The sequence below is a fragment of the Hermetia illucens genome, chromosome 3, assembly GCF_905115235.1.
Source record: "Hermetia illucens chromosome 3, iHerIll2.2.curated.20191125, whole genome shotgun sequence".
Lineage (NCBI taxonomy): Eukaryota > Metazoa > Arthropoda > Insecta > Diptera > Stratiomyidae > Hermetia > Hermetia illucens.
This window is the reverse complement of record NC_051851.1, coordinates 89,841,524-89,868,473: the sequence shown is the minus strand read 5'-3', so window position 1 is coordinate 89,868,473 and position 26,950 is coordinate 89,841,524. Positions and strand designations below refer to the sequence as shown.

At 41.4% G+C, this 26,950-nt stretch overlaps 1 protein-coding gene across 13 annotated transcripts in view; it reads left to right on the top strand.

The window, feature by feature from the left end:
• LOC119652845 (ankycorbin) overlaps positions 1–26,950 on the top strand; it is a 101,625-nt gene that overhangs the window by 50,893 nt on the left and 23,782 nt on the right. For all 13 annotated transcript variants that reach the window (XM_038057195.1, XM_038057190.1, XM_038057191.1 and 10 more), the window contains 4 exons: positions 6,843–7,155; positions 7,216–9,975; positions 11,034–11,313; positions 11,397–11,517. In XM_038057195.1, coding sequence (XP_037913123.1) covers positions 6,843–7,155; positions 7,216–9,975; positions 11,034–11,313; positions 11,397–11,517 — 3,474 coding nt within the window. The remainder of the gene's footprint in view (positions 1–6,842; positions 7,156–7,215; positions 9,976–11,033; positions 11,314–11,396; positions 11,518–26,950) is intronic.

Below are 26,950 nucleotides of genomic sequence, written 5' to 3'. Positions count from 1 at the left end.
CTGAAGAATATGTTTGAATGTTTAGTACCGGCCGATAGAAGAATTAAATTGTGGCAGATAGTGGAAGTACTGACGATTAACAAGGAATTAGTTGGAGAGATTTTGAATAAAAATGTCACATGACAAAAATTAGTGCACGTTGGGTACCGTGAATGCTTACACCACTCGACAAGCAACGGCGATTGGAAAGTTGTAAAGATTTTTTGAAATTGTGTTAGAGTAATTTGAACGAAACTTCTAACCGTATTGCTTCTATTGATGAACTTCGGATTCGTCGTATGACCAGAAGTCCAAACAAGAGTCGATGCAAGGGCACAAGGAGGGAATTTTACTAATTGATTACTTGCCTAAACGGACTACAATGAATAGCTTAACGCGATAATTTACTGGGTCAGAAACATGTGGAAGACGAAAAGAAGAGACGTGAATAGTTGGCGCGGGGAGTGTTGTTTCTCCAAGATAACGCCCCCGCTCACACCGCTCAGGTTGCGAGGGCTCCCCCGAAATCTATAGGATTCACAGAACTTGGCCACTCACCTTAGAATCCGGACCTAGCTCCCAGCGACTTTTTTTCAATTTAAAGAAGGAGTTATGAGAACGAACCTTTTCTAACATTTTAAAGAGAAGTCTGGAAAATATTTTTTCAGTGACATAAAGTTGTGGAAGATGTGGAAAATGTATTTCGGTTGAGCGGGATTACATTGAAGAATAAAAAATGTTACACCATCCCCTTCTTCCATTAAGTACCATTAGACCGCACAAACCTCATTTTTTTCAGATTTTTAGGTTGGGTAGTTTCCGAAAATGAGTACCGTCTCACTTTAAGTGTACACATTTTGACTCCTTAATCGCGCACTTTACAATTCATGCTAATATCAGCTTTGGAAAGTACTAATCGAGACTTTTCAAAATTTGCATCCCCTTTGCACGTATGGGGGCCCCTCTTTAAGCCTCACCACTGCATGGGTGAGATATATTACTCGCAGTTTTTTAAGGATTCTAGTTGTGACGGGTAAAGCTAGTACTGAAATTGCATCTGTCGGGGAAGAATAAAATAAGCGCGCATTGAATGTATTGTATTGGCTTATGCATTTGGAATCTTGCCGTGGTCGAAAATCGATAGCATCATCCGAACTTTCCCGTGGAGCGGATGAACTTGTCTCATGGAGGTAGGGGCGTGGTTGGCGTGGTGACACAACATCACCGCCAAAGCTACTGACTACGTGCTTGTGTTTAGAGCGAGCGCAATACTGACCACATTGCCTCCTACAGGGTACTGTAATCCTGTAGTGTATCGTTACGGTCTTGAATGAAGTGCTTTAACGCACTTCAAGGCCCTGACGCAATATGGATTGTTGCGCCAACGATTATTATTGTTATGGTTTTTAGAGCAAAGAGCAGCAAGTCTCTTGATGCATTGCTGTCTGTAAGGCTGTGGGCTGACTCCGCTTAACTTAAAGGATTGATCTTTCAATTCTCTGAGTAGGGTTAAGTTACACCAAGAGAAATTGATGAATGGAAGTTGAAGGCAATGAACGGTAAACACATGAATTGCCTTTGGGAGCTATTTGTCGATTTGCATTTGTCGAAAAGGTTGCTGTGTGCTGGGGAGCCCTTTGTGAAGACGAAGGGATTCAGGTGTGTCATTCAAGAGGGCGTGGTCACCACCCAATCTTATAAAAAGCTCATAATGAAAGAGCGGGTGGAGAACGAACAGTGCAGAATGTCTTGTTCGGCGTTAGAGACGTTTGATCATCTAATTTCTAGCTGCACTTTGATGGCACCGGTGCACAACATGATGTGCTGTTAGTTGACAAGACGGGTCGCTTTGCGTATATTATTGATGTTTACAGAAACACGTGGCGAAAACGGTGGACTATGAGCCGCTAGTTCGGGAAATAAAAGAAGTTTCGCGTCTCGAGCGAGTGATTGTATTTTCCATAATATAGTCAGCGATTGGTATTGTACCTAAATCCTTTGATGTCCTGTAACTCTCACACAGTCCGATTTAAACCATGCAAAAGCACACCATTCTGTATACGTGCCCGATGCTGCGGGGAGTTCTCGACGAATTCTTCTACTAACCACTAACCTACCACCGGCAATCACCAGCGGCGCCCCTTTATGTTTTAAGTAGTTAGGAACGTCCGAGCCTCAATGCTTGGCACATAGTGTTAGAATAAGGTAAAATTTGGCATCTGCCGAGATTGTGACGATTTGAATTATTGGGATGGCACCCTGCGTCTTAAAATAACGATGAACCTTTGTTGGTTGTAGTCTTCGCAATAGGCTAACGTAGACCCTGGCTCCACTGCTAGACCTCCCAAATTGTCCCTTCTTGGGTGTGGTCACCTAGCTCTTAGTGTTACTGAGATGTGCCTCCGCCTGAGGGGAAAGTATATGTGCATTACGGGGTCCCGCTTATTTATTTTTAGTTTTCTTTCGTGTTCATTTGTGTATATGATTCCCAAAAGTATGGGAGTAGGAGGTTCATACTCGTGGGAATCATATAGCCTCTCTTCGATCGTACGGTCCAAGTTCGAATACCGTCAGTTACACCCGACTGCAAACAATCCAACGGGACGGTCCGCATAATACCCTGGATTGAGGGAGGTCTTTTTCGAATCTTCGGACTAGATCCTTAGTGTTTTGTAATAAGAAAGGTCACCTCTTAAGATCGCTGCCCACGAACGATCTGGATTTTACTTCTGGAGAACCACACATCAACCCCAAAAGTGATAGGTTGGTTACCAGAAGGTTATATTCCGTATCAGTCTATCCCGCAGTCTACTACTTGAATCAGGTTAATTAAATGTTAAGGGAAGTTCGCGTGTTTCATAAAGATTGACAAAGCTATGCCAAAAAGAGCGCAGCTGACTTATGTTAAACTTAACAAAGTGCATAACTGCATTGACTGATCAAAATATATCTACTATTTGTAAAATATCACGGGAAATCCAGTTCGAGGAAAGCTAAGTGCACCGTTTTTTCAGTATTTCTATAAAACAGAACCTTATTAAAATCAATTCAATATTTGACTGTGTGTATGCTGTCTGGTTATTTGAGTAACGAATGAAAGAGCTCAATCAGCATTTTTCAAAAGTGGCCTAGCATGCCAAATGAACGGAAATATGTATAAGAAATTACTATTCGTCCTATACATAAAAAAGCAGATATCACGTAACACAACAATTATAGGGGTATCAGGTTTTTGAGTACCATCTATAAGATATTCTCCGCGATCTTACTAGATCGAGTAGTCCCATATAATAATAATAATCGTTGGCGCAACCATCCATATTGGATCAGGGACTTGAAGTGTGTTAGAGCACTTCATACAAGACCGTGACGGTACACTACAGTATACTGTAGGAGGCAATGTGGTCAGCATTGCGCTTGCCCGAGGTTTATTACCCTGATTTGACTCAGGTACTCATTCACAGCTGAGTCGACTGGTATCCGACGTCAAATCACGATACAAATCCCACTGCCACCAGTGAGATTCGAACCGCGACCTTCCGTGCGACAGCCTTGTGCTCTAACCACTCAGCTATCCGGATACCCATATGTCCCATATGCTCAGAATATTATTGGCCCATACCAAAGAGGCTTCACTCTCAGCAAATCAACAACAGATCAGATCTCTCTGCGACAAACGATGGAAAAACTGTTGGAATATGGCCATCAGTTGCACCATGTTTGCATCGGCTTTAAGGCCGCCTGTGAAGGCATAGCCATGGTAAAACTGTACACGATCATGAAAAAATTTGGTATACCGACGACGGACCAATGTGCAAGGCGAGATAACAGCAACAGGATCACTCTCCAGACCATTCAACAACAACAAAGGTCTAAGACAAGGACATCGTGCGCTCTTTTTAACCTGGAAAAAGCGATCCGTGATGATGAGGTAAATGCGCGAAGCATCATCCTCTTTAACCCCAACCAACTACTGGCCTATGTTCACAATATCAACATTATGGGAAGCAAAGCCCGGGATTTAAAATCTACTCTCGTCCAAATCGAGGAAACGGCGCCAGTTCTGCATATTAATGTAGGCAAGACGAAATTTATGGTGGCACCGTCAGTCGCATTTGTCAAATAAGAACAATAAAGATAGAAGACTACAACTTTGAAACCGTTGTTGATTTTTTTTACCTAGGAACGAAAATCATAAGCGATAACAGCTATGACAATGAACTCTGCACACAGTTCCTGACGGCCAAGAGAGAATGTTTCTGCTTACAAAAGCTGCTCCACTCCACTCGTCTCACCATAGCGCCAAAGCACTTCTTGTACAAGACAATGATCGTGCCAGTCCTCATGTATTCCTCGGAGACTTGGGTTCTTAGCAAAAAAAATTGCGAACTCTTGGCCGCGTTCGAAAGAAGAATCCTCCAAAGAATTGTTGGTCCCCTACATGAGGATGGACGGTTCCGTAGCCTACATAACGACGAAATCTATGCGCGATACCATGACACCCTGATTGCGAGCAAAGTCAGGCTCAATAGGATGCAGTGGGCGGTAATTTAATGCGTATCAAAGAAGATGATCCCACCCGGAAAGTCTATAAGGACAATATCTATGTAAGAAAAAAAGGACTAGGCAGACTCTGCCTCAAATGGAACGATATCGTAGTTTAGGACGTTATACAGGTATTAAGGATATCCAATTGGTGAACCTCGCGCAAAACCCGGATGTCTGGAGTTCCTTATCACGATAAGGCTAGAAAGGATACGGTTGTTGCCCCGCTGATGACGCTGTTTAAGTTATGACAGAAAATATGTGCACCCTAAAGTACAAAAAATTTCGTTGTCAGAATTTTCCAAACTGAAACCTGTAAAAACTTTAACATAAATCCTACTATTGCGGTTTTTCGCGCGGCAAACACATATCACATGGGGCCCATACATACACAATAGATGGGGTATTGAATGAAAAGGCATGATTAGTACTTTTTGAAACTGGTCTTATTTCTGATATTGGGTAAAAGATCGGGTACTGAGGTCTCAAATGTATCCACCGAAAAGTGTAATAGGTGCCGTTCTCAGAACCTAAATCAAAACAAAATCTGAAAAAATTCACAATGATAAACCTACACAAAATCTAGCCTTCGAAATACATCCCATTCCGATACCTCCTCAAATAAAAATAATAACACTATAATACCGTATTTTAGAAATTTATCCAAAATACCTCTTCAGTTCATCCTAGAAGTAAATTTGGTATCATTATAAACATTAATGTAACATACAATTTGAGGGAATTCGAAGAAAATTCAACCATTATTAACAAAGTTATAGGAGGTCAAAATTTTGTATGACGTCATCACCATATAAAGCGAACTCATATGAACGGTAGAGTTGTATAGTAATAATAATCATTGGCGCAACAATCCATATTGGATCAGGGCCTCGAAATGTGTTAGAGCATTTCATTCAGGACCGTAACGATACACTACAGGATTATAGTACCCTGTAGGAGACAATGTGGACAGCATTGCGCTCGCCCGAGATTATTGCCTTGATTTGACTCAGCTCCAACATCCAATCACGATAACAAATCCCCCCAGCAGCATTAAAAGGGTTTCCCTATGTGCCATTCGATATTTCAACTGCTTTTTGTAAAATAAAATCTTATTAATTTTGGTTCAATGTGTCCTTGCCTGTTTGCATTTTTTTAAGAAGACATAAATCACTCAAAAGGCACTGTGCTGGAGAGGCCAGTGTGTGAGATTTCACCCATTAAAACCATTTCCTAGTAAGTCTTTGAATTACTAGGAAATGGTTTTAATGGGTAAAATCTCACACACTGGCCTCTCCAGCACAAGTGCATTAAATCGAAACTTTTCAGAGTGAAGCTGATTCAAAATATAAATCACCCCCCGTCTTGAATGCATCTTGGGAAACTTCGAGAACCCTAATCATGCTCACTTCTCGATTTCCTTCAATAGCTGCAAATATGCCTTCCTTCTTCTTTAAGATTTCTGGTTTCGGGAATATATAGTGATTACCTGCCGTTGTCCAATGGCCATCACATACAAATAGGATTTTTTTGCTTCGCGTTAATTTCTTCTTCTTTTTCTTCAGCCTTTGTCCCGTTCATAAGCGGGGTCGGCTCATCGTGATCGATTTCGCCATTTGCCACTATGAAATGCATGATCTGGATGTAATCGCGATCATGGATATCCTCATTTCGGATGTTATCAAAACATGTCACGCAAGGACGCCGTTCATTGTCTTTTATAGTCGGCCAACACTCAGAACCATAGAGGGCAACAGGACGAACGACATTTCGGTAAATTTTAGATTTGAGATGTTCGTTGAGACGTCGATCACAAAGAACACCAGTTGCGAAACGCCACTTCATCCAGGTTGCGGTAATACGTGGAGCAATTTCATAATGCAATTCTCCATTGGCTAATAGCATTGACCCGAGGTATTTAAATTGCTCAGTTCTGCGCAGGTCGCTGCCGCTGACAGTGATTGTGACCCGGCCAGAACTGAGCGATTTAAATATCTCGGGTCAAAGCTATCAGCGTTAATTCTTACATTCACAAAATGATTCATTCATGTGTTCTTTCACGAAACCCTTCTAAGTGCAGCAATATCACAAAAGTGGTCATGAAGATAACAATAAAGAATACAATGGACCTGACAAGCAGTGACGCACTGATAATTGGATGTGGGTTTTTGTATAGGACTAGGTGACATATGTTGCACGTTTCTAGCGTATCCTCTTAGCTCTAGATGGACTTGAATAATCAATACATTGACTTAATGGAGAATACATTGTTCTCCTCGTTCAAAATTAAAAATTAGAATTTCTTCCCCTGATTCTAGTTTGCGGCGAAGTGGAAGCTTTACGCGCTGTTCTAGCTGCCGGTGCAACAGTTACAACCCCAGATATCAACGGCGGAAGTCCACTTCATTATGCGGCTCAAATGTGCGGTGCGAACTATGAAGGAAATTTGGGGAAAGCTTCTTCGAAACTCGCTTTAGAAATTTTAGATATTTTGATTAGTCATCCGAACTCATCAGTTGATGTTGCAGACAAAGATGGACGCCAACCACTACTATGGGCTGCCTCGGCGGGATCTGCAAAAGCAATAATCAGTTTAATAAACGCTGGAGCACGTGTGGAATGTGCTGATAAGTGAGTTTATTTAAGATTACACTCTTCGATAAAAATTTGTTAACCTGAAACTTTTCGTAGGGATGGTCTTACAGCATTACACTGTGCAGCCTCTCGAGGACACACAGAATGTATTGACACACTTATAAGTTTATGTGGAGCCCCGACAGATCTTATAGATTCCAATGGTTGTACTGCACTCCATTACGCTGTAACATTAGGACATGCCGATGCAACAGCTCGTTTGTTGGAACTCGAAGCCGATCCGAATCGGCAAGACAGGAAAGGACGCACACCTGCTCATTGTGGTTGCGCCAAGGGGCAATTTGAAACAGTTAAACTGCTTAAAGAGAAGGGTGCTAACCTATGGCTCAGAAATGCAAAAGGTGATCTTCCCGTGCATGAAGCAGCTTCTTCTGGTAGACGGGAGTTGGTGGAGTGGCTTTTGGAGCAAAGGCCGAAGCATGTCAATACCACTTGTAACGATGGAAGAACTTTATTGCACATAGCAGCCACTAATGACTACACTGATATGTGTAAAATGCTACTGGACTTCGGGGCGGAGATTAATTGTATACACCGGAATTGCAAAGGCCAGGTGTTCACACCATTAGATTGTTCACTCCAGAAAGGACATCGATCAACTGCTAAATTCCTGCAGTTAAATGGAGGCCTTCCGGCTAGCAAACTGCATTTGTCTGCTCGGCGGCCAAACGCTTTCAATGATCAAGAATTGGTGAAACCTTTGAAATACGAGAAAAAAGACGTCCAGGAAATCAAAACAGGCAAGAAGTATATCATATATGTTAGGCAATCAGATTCTGAGTGTAGCTGCTCAGAATATGTTCTCCATAAGCAACGAAAGCACCAACCACATGTTTGTCAGGAACATCGCAAACGGGCACGAAGGAGAACGAGCAGTTGTGGAGAAGCTGAGGATATAACAAAAGACGACAGTTGCAGTGATATCTGTAGATCTAAAAGTAATATCGAAATCAGGAGAAAGCGTTCAAAAGATCGCAGTTGCAGTAGCAGCAGTGAAGAAGAAGACTCTTGCGAGAATTGCTGCCGTCATAAAAAAAAGCTTAAGCGAATCAAAAAGCGCGGAAAATATTCCAAAAAGTCGAAGGAGCATATATTTTCCCCAAGAGATTACAGCAGTAGAGAAGCTTTGGAGATGGCCAAATCAGATGATGCTCTATACAAGGAGCAACCAATAGCAAAGCCGGAAAAGGTGTTAACATTCACCGTGGGAAATTTACCGGTGCCCCTCCAGTCTGTTGAAACGGATATGCCTGTGCCCGACACGGAAAATGCAGCTAAACAATCAGGTCAGAATGTAGAAAATGAGGTGGTAAAAGTGACAACTATAGTCACCGAAGCCGAAATTCATGCAGTGAACGATGCTGATTTAGCCGCTGAAAAACCATCGGTAGAAAGTGAGAAACCAGTTTCTATGGAAGAAAAAGCTGCCATTCAAGTCGATTCAAAGCAAGATTTAGCCGAACAAATCGATTTGGTACTGCAAGATGCTTCCATCGCCGTTGATAAAGCAGAGACAACGATAACTAGTGAAAAAGTAAGTGCAGACCATGCTGCGGAAGCGTCTGATGCGGTTGAAAAAGTTGATGCTGGCGAAACAGCTGATACTGTCAAAAGTGCTAGTACTGATGAAGCAACTGATGTTGCGAAAGCAGCTGATGCAGTCGAACCCATACAGCCGGTAGAAAATATAGCCATTGGAGAAAGCTCCGGAAGTGGCCAAGATGTTAATGTTCAAGAGAAGAGTAACGAGCCTGATTCCGTCATCGCAACGCATTGCACTTTAGAGACAGAACAAGAAAACAAGCCACCAGTAGAAGAAAAAACTGATGAAATGGAACAACATAGTTTGGTCGAAAAAGACCAAAAGCCGCTAATTGAAGCTGAAACTACTGAAAAGGAAGTTCCTATAGATGACGAAAAAACTGTAGAAGCTGCTGAGGAGCCTGCTTTTCAAGATACTACACTGCTTCAAGCATCTGCTGCTGAGACCGTAACTGGAGGAGAAGCTACGTGCCTTGCAGCGGAAACAGTGGAAGCTCCAAGGCAATCCGTAAACGAGGATTCCATGCTGACATCTGAAAAAATTGCCGGTAAGCCACATGAAGAGGCAACTCAAGATGCATCTAAAATTGAACAGCCAGATCATTCGCAACCAGCTCAAGATAAAGAGCACCGTCGGTCTTTCACAGTGATTTCATCACCACCACAAGAAGAAAAGTCTCCACGTAAAAGTAGCTTCACTGTTTTGAAGAGTGATGAATCTATTGACGTCGAAGACGCGGTAGCCAGTTTTGATCAGGATGATCAACCTAGTTTTCAGTTTATAAGCGCAAAATCACCAAAAGCACATTCTGACGATGAATACACTTCTGACGAAGCTGAAGAAGAAGAGGATGTCGATAACATGACGGCACACATTAAGAGGGCTGCTGGGGCCACGACTCGTTTTACAAAGCATGCAGGCGCTGCCTCTTTCCAGGACTTTAATAACCGCAAACGACGACTAAAAAAGCGCATTAAGCCTTCGGAGAAGCCTAGGGCGTGGTCCAGCATTGGAGCTCCTATACATCAAGGGAGTAAGGATCAAGATTCTGGATTTGAGCCGAGCCCCCGTACCATGAAAACGAAGATTCCGTCCCCAAGAATCATTCACACAGCTGTACCGCCTCGGAGGCCCATTTACGCTACTCTTGACAACAGGTCGTGCAGTAGCCGACTGGAAAATAGAAAGCTGGGAGACAGGAATGCATGCAATATGACCGCAGTGACGAAGTCCATACAAAAGAATATGCGGAGGTAAGTTGGTTTCTTTCACCTTTAAACTAAACCTTTCCGAAAATCGTCTCCAATTTCTAAGTGTTTCTGCGGGGTGAGTATTTATCCTGATTTTGTAATGTGTTTGTTGAATTTAAGGCAACAAAAAACTATTACGCCATCATTTGTGTGTACCTTTCGTTTATTGTGTTCATACATTTCACTGAAGCTTCTCTCCGCGCTGTAAATGAAAGGCATAAATTTGAGTAAACAAGAAAAAGCCCGAGGGCCATTCCCTAGGGCTTTCACTCGTTGTTTGTCTTTCAACTAGGCCAGCTGGCTTGCAAGGACACAATATGTCTTCCGTGACACTTGGCCCCGTTTTATCAGGAGAATTTATGTCCTAAAATTAATGTAAATATGAGTTAATGCATGCCGCTCCATTTCTCACTCTCTGAACAGCAGCACAATGTGTGCGGATGATCCGTGGCGCAAGGGAGACACTATAGTGTCGAGCAACACATAATGGGATCCAGGGCTCCATTTATCCACAATACATTCACCTCTAAATAATTCAAATTACAAAAGTTAATTGTTTTTGGTACTGTTGCACTCCCAGCTTGAGGCTTGAAAATTTGAATGTGGCGTAGCGAAATGGAAACGGTCCCCAGGATATGAAGTTTTGCAAGAGTAATGGGAACATATTTTAAAATGTTGTAGGAATTAAACCCTGCTTAAAGCCATGTAGAATTTCTCTAAATCTTAATGACTTTATTTTTGGCGTTTTCATCCCAAATAACAATGAGCCGTGAAGTCATGAAATTTTCTGGCTAGAATCTGTTTGTCAAGCAGATATCTATGTGTATTGGGATTAGTTTACTTTGATATTTGGAAGTCGGTCTCAAGATACTTCTATATGAAAAAGTTAAAAGGACCAGCAGCTCTTGGCAGACATTATTCAAAAGTTTGTCGGGCTGGCGAACTTTGCGTTGCTGCTTTCCTTGCTTTGTTTTACAGCTGTAAATTTTACATATAAAATTCACAAAAAAGGAAAGAAGGCGAAATAATCTTTTAAAGTGATTTTTATCTCTTTTTAAAAGATATTACATGGAACGTAAAATCTTTCAACATCTCCTCGAGCTTAAAAGCTTGCAAATCCGGTCGAGCAAACTGAACGAGGCTGTGCTGGTGAAACGAGCGGTAGACGACTACCACAAGTCCTGCATGGCGTTGGGTGTGGAGACGGGAGGATCCTTGCGACGCTACCCTTATACCGATTACACTTTTAAAAATTTCGAAATGTTTCTTTATGAGACACTCAAGAGTCTACAGAAGAGCGGCTCCAACAATTTCCAAAACATTGAGGAAGTCTACCAGGAGGTAAGTGTTCATGCCGGGGAAGGGGAAATTATGTGTTTCAGGCGAGAAAGCTTAAGTGCCGTCCTTTCTTTTTCACTTCGCAGGCTGAGAGACGATTGAGTCCTGACTACAATACGTATGAGAAGGCGCTGCAATGTACGACAAAAACCCATAGATGCTTCCATGCAGCTCATGCCTACACTGGAATTCCTTGTGCTGCTTATAGTAAGTATACTTTATTTCTGGGGTTGTCATTTTTCAATTTTTATATTCTCACAGTGGAGATGTTATGAGGGAATTAGGCAAATACTTCTATATGTTGATGGGAACGTTTCAATTTTGCATAAGCTTTTTTATAAAGGACCTTGGAGCTATCTTTTAAGTTAAGTTTGTTGTGGCAATGAAATAACTTCAGTGCGATAATCGAGTATAAAAGTGAATATCAAAGCTTTTTGGAGAATATCTGTAAACGTGAACACGATGAATTTATATTTAAATCATATAAGCTGGTTTAGATAGAACTTGATCAACCAAAGTGTTGGATAAATTTACATTGACAGATTGCTTTAGAGCTGTAGTCTGACCATATTCTCTACCATCAGAATAGGAAAACGATTCACTCATGTCTACAAATGTTCTTGAAATCGACCCTTCTGGTGCGAAGTGGATTAAAGATTAATACTAACGGCACAATTGATAGCATTTTCAGTTAGAAGCCTTGAGGCGCGTTGGTCTCGTCTAATGTCTGTCTTCACAATATATTGAGGTCTTAAACAAAAGTCATTTTGACCCAGGTGGAATTGCTCTGTAATTTGTTTCGCCACCTTACATCGTATCATGACATAGCTTGAATGTAGTGATAAGCTTTTCAATGGTCTTGCGAAGGATGGTAACGGTGGGTTTGAGTTGAAGAAGTGGGAACAGCACTTTACCATATTTCTCAATGTTATAACATTCGATGAAGTTCCACCTTTCGTGGATGATATGACATGTCACGGGAATATCCAGATATTCTTCCAAGTAGAAACGATCTTATCTTTGCCATTAGCTTTTCTCTTCTGCTGTTTGCCATTTATTCGTAATCCCTGGGAATTCGAGATATTTCCCGATGAGTGGACGAAAAGCGGTTTCCATCTTAAGTGCGACATCCGAAGGGGTTTTTGCACGCTGTTGTTATCAAGAATAGCTAAAATCATCCTGAAACATCCTGCAGAGACAAAGCTCTGCATCCTTCTTAACATGTCATACTAACACCTTTCAGATTATTATGGTCCATTGTGCGGAATTCAGATCACCGTTTCATCGATTTCGGAAAAGTTTTGGACAGTGTGCACAAGAAGTATATTTGGAACACTCTATTTCGTATACTTTTATGGCGCTACAGTCCGATGTCGGCCCTAGACCCCAAGAAGTCTCCTTCCCAATTCTTCGAAACTGAGCAGCGTGCAGCTTAGTCACTTGACTCCTCCATCTGTTTTGAGGTATTCCTTTCTTCCTTGCCTGGGAATTCGTCTGATTGATCTTGAAAGGAAAGGCTTGTGGTTCGTCATATCATAAGTGCAACTCAGTATTGTCCTTCGTTCCCCATATGTCGTCCACCCTTAATTCACCCAAGATTTTTCAGAGCACTCGACGCTCGAAAGCACTGATTTTCTGCTCTCCGACCTGTCTCTTCGAGGACCTCTCGCGGCCGTAACTCAAGATAGGCAAATTAAAGTTTTATATATTGTGAACTTATATTTATTAGAAATAGGCTGGAAAAGTTTATTCGTGACGCGCTATACCCCGCTATATAGATAGATTTGGGGTATGATCATGAACTTTTCACGCTGGCAAGAACACCCTTGCTACGATTTGCCTGAACATCGGAGTTCGAGGGAAATGGCGCAAATCCGATCCGATAGAACCAATAGATCGATATGGTAGGCGATGGTTTGGAAGCCTCTCTATTGCGCCCGGAGTAAGAAAAACAAGCCGGTCCTAATACCGAACTGAACAAAGGGTAAAGAAAACGGAGAAGATAGTTTCATGGTCCGACCTGACTTCCAAATCGTCACAATTAGCCATTCCAAACGAAAAATCTTGTTTAAATGATACATGTCTCTAAGATAAAGAAGAAGAATGCAGCCATTGCATTACTTCCAAATCTCTTATTTTTACTTATTCTGGGGAAATAGGATTCGCTTCTTTTTAATTCATTTTCTTCAGCTGAAGGGGACAAATCCTTCAGATGTGGGGTCGGCTCGTTTTGATCGGTTGCATCATTGTGCTGGCTCAAACGTCTGATCTAGATGCAGTTGCGAATCTTCCAAATAACCATCCACCGTATCAAGCAACCATTTTTTCGGTAGCCCTTTTGGTCGTTTCTCATCTACTTCTACGTTTTGCCAAACTTCGACAGGTGAATTCTCAGTAGCGTAAATTACATCATCATCTCGTTTAAGGCACCTCGTTCGCAATTTTTCCATGATCGGAGTAATTCCATGTCGATAGCAGATCTTCTCATTTCGAATGTAATCCCGGGGTGTTACGCAGGGCGGACAACACTGCGTTAAATTTTGAGTTTGAGACGCTCGTTAGATGTCCCGTCTGACAGTGCCCAAAACAAGGACAAAAAGGAGTGGTGAGAGGGTGCCTTATCGATGTACGCCATTAAAGATATGTGCCAGTTTCGATATACCCGCCACACTTCAAACTTTATTTGTATCTTGGTAGAGCAAACTGACTAAGTTCCGTTAGTACTAGGTGTTATCGCGTTGGACATCAGATAAGTTCATGTGGCACACCGTGAAATGGCTTCTCTCGATCTAGAAATGCATAGAGGGCGATGCTTCTCAGCATGCATTACGTCAGAAGTTCCACAGTTCATGACTAAACCACCTTGATTCGCGGTTGTTTGAACGATATCGAGAATATGCTTATCACGAACACATCAGCCGGTAATTTGAATATTCTGCTGGGCTAGTTTTCTCATGAAGCCACAGTGTTGAGTTTCAGGTTCTCGTTTTTCAGGGCTCAGATGCAATATCATTGGATCCTGTTGCTTTCCTCGATTTTATTTCCCTTATTGCTTCATCAGTTTCAATGGCGTTGATAGCTACGTCCTGGTGGTTTTACGTGATTACGCACCATGTGGGTCTAACTCAACGATCCTTTTAAGGCATGATTTGATTTTGTGACGACTATTAGAGCCCAGTTGTGACAATTATAACGGTATCAGTTTATACTGGGTCCAGGCTCAGCACTCATACTGGCGGATGGTAGACCTACTTAAAGCCTGTACCGAAATAAGGAGTACGGCATTGAGGTGTACAGTGCAAATGCATGTTTGAGACCCGAAAGGTTCTGTCCCCGATGTGGTCATCACCATAAACCCCATGAAAATCTCATTAGGTGTAACCGTAAATAACCGGGCCGAGAACACATGCCCTAGGAATTCTCCTGAGAGATTTGAACTCGAAGGGGTATCCTGCTTTCCATGATATCAGATAACCTCTGGTAAGGTTTCGTTGCCGAAACTACTTCAGACGAGTCCCTGCACTGCGGTTGTTTTCTTTGCTACGCGGTTGGCAGTTTTGTAAATTTTCCGATCGGCCAGTGTTGGCGTCTTTTCATGAACCTTCGTCATCTTTTGGCATTCTCATTCTTAACGAGTTGACCAAGAGCTTACCAGGCTTTAACTTGGTTTCACGACGGTTAAAAGGTCTCGGTTAGTACTTTTCGAAGCCCATCTAAGTTTTGACATTTGTTGAAAAGGTGGGGAGTGCGGGGGCTTTAGAGTGATCATTTTTTTAGCGAACCCATTCTAAGAAACTACTCAACCGAAAAATCTGAAAAAAATCAGGGGGCTGCCACTATATGGTGCCTAGGCTCCGAAATACCCTCTATACCGATACCTGTTCAAATAAAGTTAATAATAGTACAATACCATAATTATTAGTAATTGACAGGAAACCCTCCATTAAGTTCACAAAATTGCAGCAATGTAGGCTACGGCATAGAGTATAATCCTGTCAAATTTGGTGAAAATCGTACTATTACTGACAACGTTATACTAGATCAAAACTGTTGCTTCTTTGCAAATTCAAGACTATGAATGTCAATATGACTTGAAAGTGGATATTTTCACATAATACATGCATAATGCTAATGGGATAAATGCACACTCATATCTCTTTATAAAAGAAATACATAAAACCTTTCGTATCTGAAGCGTCCAGCTTCCGGTCTTCCGACTTGTTTTATTTGTATTTACAAATTGAAAGTTCTATACAATTCGAAAACTCTACAGAATAAAAAGAAATTCATGATCAAAACCGATTCAATATCTGTCTGTGCGTGTGTCAAACCTGATTTATTCTTAAATGGCTGAACCGGTTGTCACGAAATTTGGTGAAAAGGTGTGGTCTGGAATCCCTTCACATATAGGAAGTGGCGCCATTTTGTGTTGAGTTTGAAGGGGGTTTGAAGGATACATGCAAAAGAGGGGTGTAAAATTATTTGTACAGAATATAGTCATGTGGGATATCAATTGAAAGGGCTCGACCAGTACTTTCGATGATTTTATGATCTTATTTCTAATATTGGGGTGAACCTCAAGTGAGTGAGGACTCAAAATGTGTGCCTCAAGAAAGTGAAACAAGTCGCGTTCTCAAAATTTATCCAATCGAAAAATTTGAAGAAAAATCACAGTGATGCGTCTATACGAATTCTAGGCCTCAAAATACATCCCGTTCTGATATCAAACAAAATTTGACGCCAGTGCAGGCGATGATACAGAGCATAATAATTAATAATAATAATAGATGGCGCGACAATCCATATTCCATCAGGACTTCAAGGCCTTGGTGTTAGAGCACTTCATTCAAGACCGTAACGGTACACTACACTGTAGGTGGCAATGGCATGGCCACATTTTATGAAAAAAAATGTTGCACCCTCTGTTCACTTAACACAAAATGGCGCAACTTGCTGTATGTAAAAAGAAAAACAGATCACACGGTCTTACCAATTTTCTTGGCAATCGGTCTAGCCGTTTCCGAATGGATCGGGTGTGCCAGATAGACAGACAGACGGACAGATAGACATCGACTCGATTCTAAAAAACACAAAACCTTAAAAAAGCGCAAGTGTCTCTCATCTCGGAATTCTACGTTGAATCATTGTGATTTCATGAAATCCACCAATTCAATGTTCCCTAGCCACCAAACTAATCCTCAGTGGTTTGTAAATGGTAATTAATACATTTATATGTTACTGCGATATTGTGTGTATTAAGAAAAGCTAGATAAGGAAAAATAAACAATCCAATTTGGATTGAAGCGTGTTAGAGTATTTTATTTCAAAACGGAAAAGAGGAGGTAATATGATTAGCATTGAACTCACCGGGGATTATTACCCTAATTTGACTTAGGTACTCACTCACAGCTGAGCGCCTCTGCCAGCAGTGATATTTTTCTGTAAGAAATTGGGCAATCTTAAAACTCGATGTGATCTACGCCCTGAGTGATTTAAGATTTTTGTCAAGCCACTAGGTCGAGCGGATTTAGCCAAACATTATCCATGGGAAAACCGATCCCGCAATGAAGTCTATACAGATAGACAAATATAATTGGTTCCGGAGAAATTTAGCTTCCATAAGATTACAATCCTGCTATTGAAGTTATGCTGTTCTTCCTGGCTGCAGCGAAATTTTGATATAGAACACTAAGTAACTATTTCAACATATGGTCAAACCGGTCGGTCAGTGACAGAGGAAATGACGGAAATTAATAGAGCGGATCATATACAAGCATAATACGATTACAAATGACAGAGCCAATGCAGAGAACGACGTCATGAAGTTGGGACAACCGAAATTAGTGCTAAGAGCGTTTCACCATTTTCCTAGTTGATATCAAGTGCGAAATCTTAATAAGGGTCGCTGCGGCATCTTGAACCTTTGGGAACACATCTCGCTTGTATGTGAATCTTTACACTTCCCTGAAAGAGATTTGTGGTTGTCAATTACAGGTTGTTGACATGTAAAATTAAATCTCATGGAAGACGTTTAGGGAATTCGCTTTTGTAATTAATTCATCTAACGTGTAGCTCGCTCATGCTGAAAGTTAGCGAAGGATATTGAAAGGCACAATGCACTTCAGCAGTAAATTTTCACTCGTTCCTTTGAGCTTGTCATGAAATGTGTTTTCACCAAAGTCAATCCTCAAGCTCAAAGCTGAAAGGATTCCATTCCATCCTAACAATTAGTAAGCATTGTGGGAATTGTTGACTTTTCAGAAACGTTCGTATTACAGCGCAAGCTGTGAGTCTCTTTTGCAGGTGTAGAAAGTCTAACACTGTCAGTGCATATGGAGATAATGAAGTAATGATTTACCTGCAAGTGTAATTATAAATTGCTACACCTCTTTTTGAAGGAAAACAGATCAAAACTTTTTATATATTTCCGTCCCATTCCGTCCGTTTTGTATTTAAACCTTTTTAAAATCGGCTTAATATGTACCTGTAGCTTTTATTCAAGAGATGAGAGCAAAAAATCAAGCTTTTTATGAAAATTAACTTTATTTTTATTCAAATTTTATATTCTATACTTAAATTCCAGACCCACCATGCTAATTAATTAGCGTTGCGGTACCTTACGTCGTGGGAAACCATCTAGTATACCCCGGTAGATTTCATTATTGAATTCGAAAGTTTTTGTGTAAAACACACACTTTTCTTAGAAGCGATTGACACCAAATTTCGGGAAAACATCTGAACTATGAACACCTATGCATGCAGTGAGTTGTTTAGATCGTTCTATGTGGAACGCAGAGGATTCAAACATGGAAAAGCGGGTATATAATTATTTGTTACCAATCTGGAGTATCAAATCAAATGTTGTGATTAGAATTTTCAATTCTGGTCACAGTTCTGACATTTAACGCAAAAACAGGGAGGGAGGGGGTTGGGAAGTGGTCTGGGTCTGTTCTTCAATTACTCGTCATTTATTTAGGCTGGAGCAATTAAGATTGCATATAATCCTAAAGAAGCCGTTCTATATTGTCCATAAAAAGGCCACTAGGTCAGATTGTTATGGGACAGAACTCTTCCGACTATAGCACAGGTTGCAAGGATAACCGCTTTTTGTACCTCCATGTATAGTTCCTAAGATCGAGCGTTTTCAGCGCTTTGTGTAAATTTTGCGGGACTAATCCCGTCGCTGAAATTACCACTGAGACTGATTTGATTTTTTGTAGTCTGCTTCATATCGTTCGTCAAGGGGCCGAATTTTTTCGTGCTGTTTTTCAACAGTGTTCCGATCCAACGGTATGGCTACATCGATTATAAAGCCCGCTCGGCCTTCCGATCGGATTGTGATTAACACTGTGGTTGGTTATAGGTTAGGTTATACTTCAACGCAAGGTTCTGATGGAGAATCTTGCAGACGTAGTTATGATGATTGGTGTACTCGATACTGCTCAACATCCTGCATGCAGATGATAGGTCTCCTCTTTACAGTTGTATAACTTATAGCAGGAGTTAGCGATTTAGGAGTCATCAAGGAGGTACCATTTGTAACTTTTGTTGGGAATGAAGCATTCTGCAATTTAGGAATTTAGGAATGCTTCGGTCTAATAGAAAAGTATACCATTAACCAACCATTTGTTGTAGGCTTCGATGTCAATGCCTGGCAACAACAAATTTTTGATATGACACCCGTGAATGGGTTTCTCTGGAAAGACGGTAGCCTGGTGTAATTGGAAGGAGATTGTTTCTCAAAGGAAAAAATTCGAATAGAATGCACTTGATCGTAGTGCAATGTTTTTAAATCAAGTACCCCCCTTCCTCCCTGGTGACGTGGGATACTGATCCTCAATTTTTCGGCAGCTTTATTGTGCATGTTGTTGTCTGCAAGAACTACCCATTCCCTTCTATTGACAGATTTTAAATCCGTATTACTCCACTGCTGTCATACGGAAGGTCGCGGTTCAAATCTCACTGGAAGCAGTGTATTTTCCCCGAACAATTGTTTTTATGCGACAGTTCCCCAAACCCAACTGCATGCCGATATCCTTGCTGAACTGGGTGGTGATGTTCAGAAAATAACGAAACTGTTTTTCATTTTTGGCATACAATTTGAGGTCGTCAATATACATTAAATGGCTTAATGTACATTTCGACAATCTGCCATATTTGACTTGGAACTCGTATTTTCATTCATGCAGAAGATAGGATAACGGATTCAAAGTCAAACAAAACCACAGTGGGCTTAGAGAGTTGCCTTGGAAAATGCCACGCCTGATTGGTATCTCTTCTGATGTTTGTGAGGAAACCGACAACTTCGTGCTCCAATCCTTCGTCTCTGTGCTCAGGAGAAGAAACACATTCGCGTTGATTGTGTATAAGCGTAATACTTGCAGTAACCACGAATATAATATGGAAGCAAAGGTTGATTTATAATCGATGTGGGCTGTCAAGATATTTCATCTTTGGTGGATACCCTGCTTTACAGCGACCGTATCGATTATAAGCTGTTCTTTACAGCCTCGGGAGCCTTTTGCGCATCTTTTTTAGTCCTCAGCTATCGATTTTGAAATGTTTCCGCAGAGAGCTGAAGTGAGAGCCTTACAGATGGTAGGAAGATAAGTAATTGGTCGATATTTTGAAGGGCAAGAGACACCCTGCTCTTTGGGGATGAGGAAAATTATCCCCTGGGTGAAAAATTGTGGAACTACTTTCGGATCGACAATCACCTGATTAAAGTGGCTTGTAAATACCATATCAGCGCTTAAACCGCTTTAACCAGAAATTGTGGATTATTAACTACTGGCACCTGCCTACCTTTTCAAGGGTTACTTCTACGTCGACTTCCGTTATATCAGGTATGGCTATTTCGGGGATGGCCATGCATGAACGCAGAAGGTGTTGGTTCTAAATTGCAACGGCTATGAGACGCTACAGGGTCAGTGGAGCATGGAGGTCACGCCGGGTGTAGTACAGGGATCCATTCTAGGGCAGGACCTCTGGAACGCCACCTATGAAAGTCTACTTAAACTTGACATGCCAGAAAAGTCGCACCTGGTCGGTTATGCAGATGATATCGCGGCGCTTGTTGCTGGACGAAGCAATGCAGACTCGGGACATTGATGCGACAGGTAAGCGGATGGATGAATAGTCATGGTTTCAAACTTGCACTGAAAACAACCGAAGTAGTCATCCTGCCTAAAAAAAGAATTCCTAGCGTGTGTCCCATATCGTCCGGCGAGTCGATAACCGAGTCAAAACTAGCGGTAAAGTGCCTCGGGCTGACTCTTGACTGAAAGATAAGCTTTTTGAGAAAATCAAAGCAGCAGTGTACTGTATTGTACCGCTACGGTCTTGAATGAAGTGCTCTAACACACTTCAAGGCCCTGATTCACTATTTCCTTAACCAGTTCTTAAGTGGGCATGGAGGTTTTCAGCCTTACGGTACAATCTGCGGATTGCGTTTTGCAATGATGATGCCCATTTTTTCTTGTGGAGGTTTCCCTTTCTCCTCTCAACTTCCATTGGTGAAAGGAATTCTCTGATTTCGAGACTCCGCAAGGTGGGAGAGTAAGAGTAGGCCGAAGTAATGTGACAAACGGTTCCAGGCTAGCTCTCTGACGGTGGGGAGGTGTGTGCAACACTCTGTGTGTATTTACACACTTCACTTACCCCACAAAAAAAACAAAATAGCAACGACTGGGTTCGCTTCTCCAAGAGTCTGCTGCCGGATCCAGATCAAAGTTAATTTTCCGACTTTAGTTGCTGAGACTTTTATAAAATCCCATTTGATTCTGGAAGAATAAGCTGTGTTTCGCTAAAAGCTCTTCTGATGCCAACGGATACGAGTGGAGCATACCAAAAGTTTCTGCTGCATATCATTGGACAGGTGGTAGTTTCCAATGATGCTTACAACGCATCTGTGCACTTTTGGTGATGAGTTGGGTCGGCATCCCCAGGCAATAAGCTTCTCCTGATTATTGGGCTCATGGCATGCCTTGCAGGTGGAGTAGTTGTGTTGCTGACACGATTTTTATCCACTACCACCCGGCACTGATTGACGGCGTTTTGTTCTGAAACATAACATGGTTCCAGAAATCGGGTAATTTACGCGTCATGGAGTTGGTGTCTGTACCCGGGTGGATTCCGTTCCAGACCCGTGATATGGTAATAGGCGCGGACGACGACGCTGAGTTGATTCGTCCAAACCATACAACGTCTAGGTCTTCGGTCACTGATGGTTAACGGTGTAACCACCAAAACATCCTAGAAGAGCCGATCCTAAGGTTATTCAGCGGCTTTTAATCATGCTCGGTACTGTCTTCGTGCCTCTGGGGTCCCATTAAAATACAAAAGGAAACGTTCTACTTGTCTCCGGTTATTTATTTAAAAAATTAACTTGCGATATTCGTAGCTGACCCAATGGGTCATGTTATTGTCCGCAACCTATGACACGCGCCTGGTCACATGCAGCTCTGTGTCTGCAACTCAGTTCAGGATTAACCTGGTGCACCAGGTATATATATATATATCAAAATGTTATTAATGTTCGTATATGAAGCCGTGCCAGGTGTCATGCTCAAAGCGCCGCCAATACCCAAATATACAATTGTTTCAAGTGAGGCAAACACAGCAAAAAATTTGTTTCGCCTTAACCTACCATGCATACCGCGCATATCGACCTAATTATAGGGACATATATCTACAATATCATATGAGGCAACTCCTAAACTTTCATAGGCTTTTTCATCTTTCCCTCTACATGTTTTTCTTAAGGAAGCCTCAGAGCCAACCTAGAGTAATGCATAGATATTTACTTCTTCCGAAAGTTAAACGTTATTCTCGTCTCCTTTGGAAGGCAAAAACCGTTACAGTTTCCTTCTTCTTTTAAATAATAACATCCCGTTTGATTTGGAGTGACGAAAAGTTCCATGATCTCGATCAACAGTTGGTACAATCATTTCAACCTCATAAGCCAGCGCTCGGATGATTTTGTAGTTCGCATAGTAGTTACTTGATCAATATACAACACAGACGTGGCATTAACACTTCTCGTTGAGCCAGCCATTCGTTAGCTTCTGTTATCAGGTATCGATTAACACCCACATCATTTCTGCCACCATTACATCAATGTATTTAACTAAAACATTCGCTTTGGTGGCATCACAGAGTTTTTGGAAAGGTATGTTTAAAGATTTCTTGAAATCGTTAATTCCCTACCGTTCAGTTCAATCACCCACTCCCTCGGATGTTGTCCCGCCAAGAGAATCTGCACTGACTCAACTTTGGATTTCGTCCTCTATCCGGTTCTAAGTAAGTCCAGCTCCATTCATAACGTTTGAGGAGTCTGCATGGCCGTGAAATCTTTTTTTCGCCTTATAGATTCTCGCAATATGTTCTAAAGGTACCTTGATTTGAAGGTGTAACGAATCGCTTATGTTCGCGTTGGGAGCTCCTGAAGTTTATTTAATCCATCGCGATTCTAATAGCTGTTGAGAGCGCAATTCAGTAATCGTTTGGCTGATTTCGTTGCTGTTCTCCGTTCTACCGGACAACTATTTCATCGTCATTGCTTATATGCCAATCCTCTTAAAAGCAATCTAAAAGTGAGCGATTCCGAGTTTCCAACTGAGCTTCTGTCGCGAAAGGAGTCCCTAATTGGCTAAGGAGCCGCACTTTACTGCGAAGAAGTTTATAGCACGTCAGCTAATATATTTCCTAAGATTCTGCCTCTGTATTTCTGACTAAATTTTAAACTAAAATGTTAGTAACCGTTGTTTGGCAGTAAGTCATCACCTAGCACTTTTCGATGTCTGATCAGCTCTAGCTGCGGAAAAACTCCCTCGTTCATTAGACAATGAAGAAATAGCTTCTTGTAGACTGCAACTTTCACTCCTTTACCTGGAGCTTTCTTATTTCTGATTCCTCACATACACCCACACAACTTTCTCTGCAATTAAGGGCTGATTAAATCTGAACGCAACACTCTCTTGTCGTCGAGCAAGCATTGTACCCACTATTTTCCATAACTATTAAATTCATGACTATCTTGTTCCCCAAGCCTTAGCCATAACTACCCTGTTCTGCACACTGCATCGCCGTTCGCCTTAAAACATAATTGCTGGCAGCTTTTGCTTTTTTTCTAAGGTTTTGTGTAAAACAAAACCTTATTAAAATCGATTCAATGTCTGCCTGTCTGTCTATCTGTCTGTCACACGCACTTTTCTCCAAAACGGTTAAACCGATCCGAACGAAATTTGGTGGACAGATGGAACCTATGAAATCCCACGCATACAGCGAGTGGCATAAATTTAGGTGGAGTTTAAAGGGGGGCTCCCCATGCATGTAAAAGAGGGATTCAAACATTTTTTTCACCGGATATAGTTGTGTAGGGTATCAAATGAAAGGTCTCGATTTGTACTTTCCGAAACTGGCACTAGTTTTGGCATAAATTGCAAAGTGCGTGAGTTAGGAGTCAAAATGTACGCACTTGAAGTGAGACAGGACGAAAACTACCCTGCCTTAAAAAAAAAAATCAGGGTGGTGCGCCTAGAGGAAATCTAGGCCTCAAAATATATCCCATTTCGATATCTGCTCAAATAAACTTACTGATAGTATATTACTGCTTTTTAGAAATTTACTGAAAAAGTCCCCTTAGGTTCATCCTATTCTGAATTTGGTACCCGCATAGAGGACAATATTTAGTATATACGTGCTAAATTTCGTGGAAATCTGGCAATTGGCGCCAAAGTTATAGCAGTTCAAACTTAGCAATTTCGCGCGAATTTACTGCTTCCAAAGCCATGCAAATCAGATGCTGACGTCATAATTACCCGGAATAATTGACATTCGCCGGAAATATTAAAGTCGCATTTATTAAGAATCTATTTATCTGCAGCCCTTTTTAAGGTTTTGTGTAAAACACTTATGTGAAATCTAATCTTCCAGAGATGTCCCATTCCGGTATCTGCTCAAATCAATTTACTAATAGTATATTATCAACTTTTAGAAATTGACTAAAAAACTCCCCTTAAGTTTATTCTAGGTGTACGCGGCGACATAGAGGACAGTCTCGTGCATACACATGCCAAGTTCCATGAAAATCCAACTATTAATGTCAAAGTTATAGGATTTCAAACTTGTCAATTTCGTGCTAATTAACAGCATCCTAAGCCATACAAATAAGATGCTGACGTCATAATGAACGAGAATAATTGAAATTCGAGTGAAATATTAAAATTCCATTTAAGAAGAATCTAATTCTCCCTAGCCCTTTTTAAGGTTTTGTGTAAACACAAAACCTTATTAAAATCGGTTTACTGTCTCTCTGCCTGTCCGTCTGTCTGTCTGTCTGTCCGTCACACGCATTTTTCTCGGAGATGGTTATAGCGATTGACACTAAATTTGGTAGGAAGGTGGGAACTGTGAACGCTAATGCATATAGTGAGTTACATCCTTTTACGATGAATTTAAGGGGGGTCCCCATACATGCAAAAGGAAGGTGTAAATTTTTTTTTCATTAAATATAGTAATGTGCGGTATCAAATTAAAGGTCTCGGTTAGTACTTTTCGAAGCCGGTCTTAGTTTTGAATTTTGTTGAAAAGGTTGGGAGTGCGGGGGGTGAAAGTGGTCATTTTTTTAAAGAACCCATTCCCAGGAATTGCCAAACCGAAAAATCTGAAAAAAGATCAGGGGGCTGCTACTATATGGTGCCTAGGCTCCGAAATACCCTCCATACCGATACTTGTTCAAATAAAGTTAATAATAGTATATTACTATAATGTTTAGTAATTGACAGGAAACCTCCCTTAAGTTCCCGTGTTGTTGTGTCCCGACTTGTTTATGATTTTCGCCGGTGTGCTTCCCGAGGCTTTACCTTCATCTTGTTATTCTTGAGGTGGTCCTATTGTTTCGGTTGTATATCCTTCTAACCCACAGGAATTTAGCTCTGAGTCTATGAATCCTCCGATCCCTCCTGCAGATAGGTTCCTTTTATTTTCCCACCTATTCGTAGAAGAATCATATCACCTTCGTAGGTTTTGGGATATATTTCGTCAGAGTTGTCCTGCACTCCAAGTTAGTTATTGCATTGAGCACAATTTTCTCTTTGAATGGCGTCAGTGCCTCCAGCAGCACTTGTTCCCTGAGAGTTGTTTCTTTACCATCTCACGCAGTGGACCAAAAATTGTAATCGCTGGTAACAACAGGTGCCCATTGGTTCCTCGGCTATGTAACCGACTCTTTTTGCTATCGGGTGGAGCATAACATGCTAGGAGTTCTTGGAAAGGGTATTTTCCGAATAGTCAAATGATCGTCTTTATCTATGGGCGAGACCGAGTTATCCATCCATTAATGACTGAAAAGGCAATATCCATTTTCTGCGCTAACTGCATCAACAGATCTTATACAGGATCACAAAAAGTGAGGTTCATTTGAATGAATCTCATCTTAGAAATAATTTTAGTGGCCTCCTCTAAGGTCGGCATAACTGGTTTCCTGCAATGTGCATACTGACCTTCTCACCTGCCTCTTTATAGAGTGGGCTAACACAGTCTTTCTGACAATCTTTTGGAAAATGGCCTCCTTCACTACATTTTTCGCAACAGTCCAATCTGCCTTGTTAACTTTTTCTGGCCGGGTTTCTTTCTACTGGCTTTCGGCTTTCACTTCACCGCTACGTTTTCTTTTTCTAACAAGTCCAGTAAAAAGATGTGAATGTGTACCTGAGTTACGACTAATAATTACTTCGAGTGTAATGCTGCCCACGTTACTTGAAATGAAATGCTCTAACACGCTTCAAGGTCTTACCGACAGAGGTTATCAAGCACGTCGCTTATTTCCCTTAGTTGAGTCCTGCATTTCTCATTACAGGAGTATGTTTTGTAGTAATTGGCTTCTGCAGAGTCAGGGTTTCGTTCACGTTCTCCATACTGATAGTCGCCTTTTCTGGAAGTTTTTTTCCCATCTACTGGCAGTATTGTCATAATCGCCCGTCCGGAGCTCTTTCACCAAATCCTAATAGCCCTGATTGCTCCGCAATGAGTATAACTCAGCCTGCTCAAGATTTTTGACAACGCCAACCATACTATGTCTTCGACGCAATACATCATTGGCATCTCGTTCTGGAATCGGGAGATGAAGTACATAATTGTACATGTTATTTCACAGCCATAAACCCAGTACGGAGCTCTGTTGGAGATCCGCGGAGGCAACTTACTTCTTAAGTTTATCATCATCCATACCAGAGTTTTCGCTCTTGCAAGTGGCTAGTTGTCAGGCATCGAAAATCACAGGCAGAATTGATTAAATTGATTGAATACTTATGTCCATTCTATAGGCACTCCCCTACTTGCTTATGATCACCTCGGATCCAAATTTTGAAGGCTTGCTTGTATTCGTGCTATTTTCCGGCCTAATTGATCCTGCATATCGCCCTTTGAGCCATTCGTCCGACTTTGTGGCAGGTCGACCGAAGGTTAGTGTTTCCTGTTTGCTCCTTAGTGGGGAATAGGGCATCCTCAAAGTGTAAAATAAAACCTTATTAAAATCGATTTACTGCCCGTCTGTTAGACCCATTACTCTCAAAAGCAGTTATACCAATTGACACCAAATTTGGTGGGAAGGCGGAAACTGTGACCGCACATGCACTTC